Source organism: Lolium rigidum, chromosome 7 (genome assembly GCF_022539505.1).
Source record: "Lolium rigidum isolate FL_2022 chromosome 7, APGP_CSIRO_Lrig_0.1, whole genome shotgun sequence".
Classification (NCBI taxonomy): domain Eukaryota; kingdom Viridiplantae; phylum Streptophyta; class Magnoliopsida; order Poales; family Poaceae; genus Lolium; species Lolium rigidum.
Window position 1 is genome coordinate 312,803,473 of NC_061514.1, and position 6,446 is coordinate 312,809,918.

At 48.8% G+C, this 6,446-nt stretch overlaps 1 protein-coding gene across 1 annotated transcript; it reads left to right on the forward strand.

Moving 5' to 3' along the window:
• The first annotated feature begins 580 nt into the window (after positions 1–580).
• LOC124674265 (arogenate dehydratase 2-like) lies at positions 581–3,257 on the forward strand. Its single transcript, XM_047210303.1, has 11 exons — positions 581–861; positions 964–1,028; positions 1,111–1,203; positions 1,343–1,546; positions 1,654–1,737; positions 1,903–1,998; positions 2,079–2,156; positions 2,399–2,488; positions 2,590–2,657; positions 2,753–2,834; positions 2,914–3,257. The coding sequence occupies exons 1-11, from the start codon at positions 615–617 to the stop codon at positions 2,974–2,976; spliced, it is 1,170 nt and encodes a 389-aa protein (XP_047066259.1). The 5' UTR covers positions 581–614; the 3' UTR covers positions 2,977–3,257.
• The last annotated feature ends 3,189 nt before the right edge of the window (positions 3,258–6,446 follow it).

Consider the following 6,446-nt stretch of genomic DNA (forward strand, 5'->3'; position numbering starts at 1 on the left):
TCGGGCCCTCCCCAGCCAGACCGCGCCAATGTCGGGCGCCGCCGGACGGCGAGCTGCAGGAGGCTGCAGCGAAGGCCGAGACGCGCGGAGCCACGACGAGGGGCGCAGGAGGGGCGGAGGACGGCGACGACCTCCGGGGTCCGGCATGGCGTCCTCCCTCCGAGACGGGCCGTGCGGGATCCCGAGAGGCCTAGATCCTCGCCGCCCCCCTTCATCGGCGGCGGGCGGCTTAGCCGCCAGCGGCCTCGGGAGGCGACGAGGGAGCGGGCGGGGAGGCTAGGTGGTGGCGGCGGGGGGCTAGGGTTCGGCTCCCCCGTCGCCTGGAGGAGGCGACCGAGGGAGCGGTAGCAGAATACATAAACTGTCCTCGGTACCTTAACTATCTAACTATTGTATGAGCTAGCTATAAGTAAATTATAGATAGCATGACAAAAATATACATCCAACTGCTGACTCTTCTATTGTTGTTGTTCTAATAGGTTCAGAGTTAAGCAAGTTATAAAATAATTTTATAAACACTGCTCTACCAGACAGAGTTAAGCGAGTAATTTACATCTCGCTAAGCCGCCGCCATCAAGCACTACACCAACCACAGCAGGCAAGATCAGTCCACCATGGCCTCCTCCTCCTCCGCCGCGCTTCGGATCCCCACACCAACCCACCACCCCGCCGCGGGGACCCGTCCGCCGCCGACCCGCGCCGCCTTCGTCTCCGTCCGCGCCCGCTCCCGCCGCCCCGTGGTCTCCGTCTCCGCGTCCTTGCCGAAGCAGACGCCTCCGGGAACGGATGACGACGCCGACGGTTCCACCGGCGTGCCCGCGCCGCTGCCGCCCTCCCGCGACACCGCCATCGCACTGCCTCGTAAGCCAAGCATCTTCCTCTCGGTTCCTTCCCGGGATAATCTGTTTTCTGCTGCTAGCTTCGCTGATGTAACTGTACGTTTGTGCGTGTGTGTGAATGCAGGGCCGCTGACGAGCGCGGATCTGATGGGGGAAGCCAGCGGGCACGGCCTCAAGGTTGCATACCAGGTATGCTTCTTCCATTTCTTCTTCTTCAGAGAAACTAGATGATGATCAATATTTCTGAATTCTGATGCAATGCAACTCTTAGGGGTGCCCGGGAGCCTACAGCGAGGCGGCCGCCAGGAAGGCCTACCTGGGCTGCGAGACTGTGCCATGCGAGTACTTTGAGACCGCCTTTCAGGTAGTACCATCCATCTTCCCACTTGCTGCCTGCTCTCCATTGAACAGTTTGGGGGACATGTGCCACTGTTATATTGCAATGTTGATCCCGTCGGACACCGACTCATACATAACGGTGATGTACTCCGTCTGTCTAACAGGCTGTTGAAAATTGTGTGGCTGATCGCGCGGTGCTGCCGCTAGAGAATTCACTAGGTGGCAGCATACACCGAAACTACGACCTTCTGCTTCGCCATAATAAGCTGCACATTGTCGGCGAGGTGAGGCTCGCGGTTCGCCACTGCTTGTTGGCCAACCGTGGTGTCAAGATTGAGAACCTACGGAGCGCCATGAGCCATCCTCAAGTGAGCCTGATTTGCCCTGCTGCACTACGGATTGATTCTTGCTCTTTTTTTTAAATTAGCTTCTATTTGTCGGGTTTCATATCTTCTTTCTGAAAACTAATTTGTAGGCCCTTGCGCAATGTGAGCAAACACTGACGAAGTTAGGCATCGAGCATAGAGAAGCTGTTGATGATACAGCCGGCGCGGCCAAGGTAGGATACTGTTTATCCTACCTGTTACACTAATTATAATTATGACACTTCTTGGTTATCACAAAAATTATGTGAACTTGGTTGTTCAGTATTACCTCAGAACACCAATTGGGTTTTTCTAGTTGATTCTGTTATTACTAATCAAAGTAATATGGTTTTCTTTAGTATATTGCAGAACAAAAACTCCAAGACACTGGTGCAGTTGCTAGTTCGTTAGCTGCTCAACTTTATGGACTTGATATTCTTGCAGAAAATATCCAGGTAGAACAAACTTATTTCCGAAATCATAATAGAACATCTTATCTCCTTTTACTGGAACAGAAACTTACATATTTATGTAGGATGACGCGGATAACGTAACACGTTTCATGATGCTGGCTAGAGAACCCATTATTGCTCGCACTGATAAGCCATTCAAGGTACTAAAATTCATTCACTTATTTTCTTTGTTTTTGAAACTTTCTCTCTTTTTAATATAGAATTTTATGACTTAGTGTGGGATGCATTCATTTTGGGTCTGAGCACTAAATGAAGCACCAAATGTAAATTGCAAAAAAAATTGGACTCTTTTTCAGATACAGGAAATCTTCCTGCAATTTGCCGCTCGACTATTTCCAGTAACTGTTAATAAAATATAGCTCTACCATCATATGATCTCCAGACCAGTATAGTCTTCTCACTAGAAGAAGGGCCTGGACAACTCTTCAAGGCGCTTGCGGTATTTGCTCTCAGAAAAATTAATCTCACCAAGGTAGTTTCAAAATCATGATTTTAGTATTTATTTAACACCCACATGCGTCGTTTGAAGCAGAAATGATCAGTCCTGCGTTGTTTTGGCATGATGATGTGCAGATGGAAAGTCGTCCACACAAGAAAAGACCTCTACGTGTAGCTGATGATAATTGTTCCACGCCACTCAAGTAAGAACAGATTTATTTCATTTGATTTTCAATTGACAGTGCACAGCTTGAGTTACACGGAAACTTTAATAACGCTTCTCAAACTGTTGCACCAGGCACTTCGACTACCTTTTCTACGTCGATTTCGAGGCGTCAATGGCTGATCCAAATGCTCAGAATGCTCTGAGTAACTTAAAGGTGTGGTGTTATTGTTTAATATATGGTCTGGTTTGTAAGCGAGCGGTGACTCAATTCGTTTTGTATTTGTTTCTTGCAGCAAGAGTTTGCTACCTTCCTACGAGTGCTTGGAAGCTATCCTACTGATGTTAGTGAAACATGAATTATCTGGCTCAGACGATGTGCTTCTGAGTTGGTTGTCAATATTTGGCTCTGGAAGAGCAGCATTTTTTCTACGAGGAAGAGATCCACTTGGCCATTTTGTAACTCCACGATTCGTTTCTGTCCACATTAAATCTTCCTGGGGTACGTTGTTCATTCCATGTTACATTATTTGTCCAGATGCTCTTTAATTTCTGCGTGAGAGAATTTTTGACATATTTCCCTTTTTTTATCTGAGGGCTCGCAAGGGCTTATATTATATAGTGCTAGATACTTGGTGGAGAAGTCTTTGGTCCCTTTGTCCGTCTTGATAGTGATAATGATAGTTTGAACTGAAGCATTATACGTGATGTAATGTTTGAGGTTGCAATAAATGCGTGTATTATTTGCAAAAAATGTTGTTAGTCTGTGTAGACTTGTTATTGTTGTGTGTTGTGGTCACCTTTGTCAGTTGCATTTAAACTATCAACACGGAACCCACCCGTTCTCTGAATACAAGTAAAGTTTGGCAGTGACTATTTCTCAGGCGTTCATGATGGATTCGAGTTATGGATCTGATGAATTAACAATGACCGAATATTAGTGGTTTCAAATGATTAATGGTGGCAATTTTGGTGGTTCTAGCTAGTCTGGGCGAGATGGTTTGGAATATTGATGGTCGTCATCAGTGTCGCCTCTTGGTTTTGCTCGGTTTATTACACACATAACCTTAACCAACTTTGATGTCCATTAGACATTGCCGATGAGTTGTTGCATGTATTGCTCAATTTTTTTTATATGACCCACACATATATTCAACCAACTCCTGCCACCTCCCAATTAGTATGGACAAGTAAGGCCCTAATCAGTGTGAGCTTAATCCTTACAATAGAAATATTGCACTCTCTCCGTTCCATATTAGTTGCCGCTGTACTAAAAACCAGCGACAACTAATATAAAACGGTGGGAGTAGAGTATACTCCACAATGAGAGGTTGATAGGTATGCAATCTATGCTGGGCCTCACTGAAGTAAAAGAGCAAAAATTACACGCCTTAGTATAGGAGACATTGTGAGACACTCGCAAAATGCAAAATGGGAATGGACTCTCCGGGCCATAAATCTATGGCGCCTTTGCCGCAACGTGAACTCTTGGGCCATAATTCTCTTGCACCGTTGAAATCAGCTGGATCAGCTTCAAGCTGCTCTGACGCTCTGCTGACAGCGGACAATCCCGTGCTCTGCATACTCTTCCTAAAAATAGTTCAAAAGCGGCACACACATATAACTTGGAAAGCTTATCATATGAACAACTTCACATCATGTGACTACACTTGGTTTACTCCAGTATCTCAATATAGCTTTACAAATAAAAGTGAAAAGATGAATATATGCATATGGGATAGGTGATACTCAATGAAAGAACCTCTCATATATATAATAAGAACAGACTTACACAGGGTTATGTTGTCCACCTTCACCTCACTATTAGTGTGAGACCTCACCCGAAAATTGAGTAGATTTCACCTCACAATTAGTGTGACATTTGTTTCAGAACTTTATTGTGTTGTTTGGTCCAACAAGAATTGGTTTTGTTAGTTAAGAAAAAAAAATCCTTGATCATGTTACAGAACTTTGGCATGACGTACAATGCACCCTGATCCAATTTTATCTCTGCTGGGTGTCAGCATACATCGAAACCATGACCTTCTGCTTGGCAATCGGCTGCACATTGTTGGCGAGGTACGGCCCGCGGTTCGCTACTGCTTGTTGGTGAATCGTGGTGTCTTGATTGGTGATATTTGACTCTAGCAGACAGCCTTTTGTTTCGTTTCACGAAGCAGCAGAGATCCACTTTGCCATTTTGTGACTCCACGATTCATTTCTGTCCCAAATAAAACCTTCCTGGGAGCACATTGTTCTTCCCATAGGACAATACTTGTCCAAATGTTCTTCTTCTTCCTCTGTGTGAGAGAGAATTATTTTTACCGGATGGCTCGATCTTAAAAGCTTATCGTAGATAGCGATATCCTGTGCATGTGTATGCATGTGCATTTGGTGAGGGATCGCTGCCCAACAAACCAACACGCACGGCACCCAACAGGCCGCCCCCAACCCTAACCTCTCCCTCCACCCTTCGCCGCCGCCGGTAGCACCGCCGGGGCAAAGTCCCTCGGGGCGTGGCGGCGGCGGGGGCCCTTCCTCGTCGCTGCGTGGAGAACGGCGGCCGGATCTCACCTCCTCGATTCATGGCAGAGAAGACGCGCGTGGGATGGGCGACGACCGCGGCGGCCCTCCTCCCGTCGGCTGTCCCCTGGCGGACCGGCCGGCGCGGTTGGGATGTGCGGCGCTGCGGTCTCCCTCCTCTCGTCGGCTTCCCGCAGCACTCCGGCAGGGGCTGGTGGTGGGCGGCGGCCAGGCCCTCGGTCTGCGCCATGCCATCCACCCCCGCCTCTCGTCGGTGCGTGGAGGCGATCTCGGGCATCTTCCGCGACACGAGGGCGCCCGGGCAGCAGCCTTGGGTTCGACGGAGGAGGTGGCCTCTTCTTCGCCGGAGAGGGTCGGCTCGCGGTTGGTGGTGGTGGATTTTGATCTATCACCGCCATCCGGCGGTGAGATGGAGGTTCATGGAAGCCGGCGATGGTGTCGCCGGTGGAGGGTTGGGTTGGCCAACCCGGGATGGTCGCCGACGTGGGGGTCCGACCTGAATAAAGGCGGCGGTCCTAGGGCCTCTCTTGCGTGAAGAGGAGGACCTACCGGAGGCCTGGACTCGTGATCCGGCCGGAGGGTTGAGTTTCGGAAGGCTCCGCCGGCGAATGTAACGTTGCTTTGCCCGGAGTTTGCTTGGATCGGAGGTATTCGGTCGTGCGCACCCATGCGTTTATTCCGACCGTTTGGTTCCGGAGGGAGCGGCGCGAAGCTCTTTTTCTGTGTTGACATCAAGTGACTATGGATCCATGATGAAAGTCGGAAGAAGAGAATTTCATGAAGGCCGGAGGGGAGGACTAGCTAAGGGAGGTTCAAGTCTCCGCGCTGTTGATGGGCTTGCTTGGTGTCCGGGCTTCACAACAGCGGTTTGAAAGTGGGGGCGACAACACATGTGAAGCGCAGAGTCATACCTTTCAGGGTGAAAACCCAAGGTCTGGTCTTAACTAGTTGTGTCTGGCAGTGACCTTGGTGGAGGCATTGTTTTGAGAGTGGGGACTATCTTCAGGGTGAAAACCTAAGATCTTTGATCGGGCGACGACGGTGTTTGAGCACTGTTTCCTTCTTGGAGGCGTCGTTTTTTGGAGAGTCTGTAATTCAGGTGTTGTCATGGCGGTGGATGTATTGCTGTTGTTAGGCCCGAGATACTGTAGCGAGACTTTTATTTCTTAGTTTTCTTTTCCTTTTTTTGGCTGTGTGCATCCGTAGTGCCATTAGGGGGGTGCGTTGTTGCAGAGGCTGTGTGTAATTGGTATTTTTTGATATTAATATATTCCCTTTATCGAAA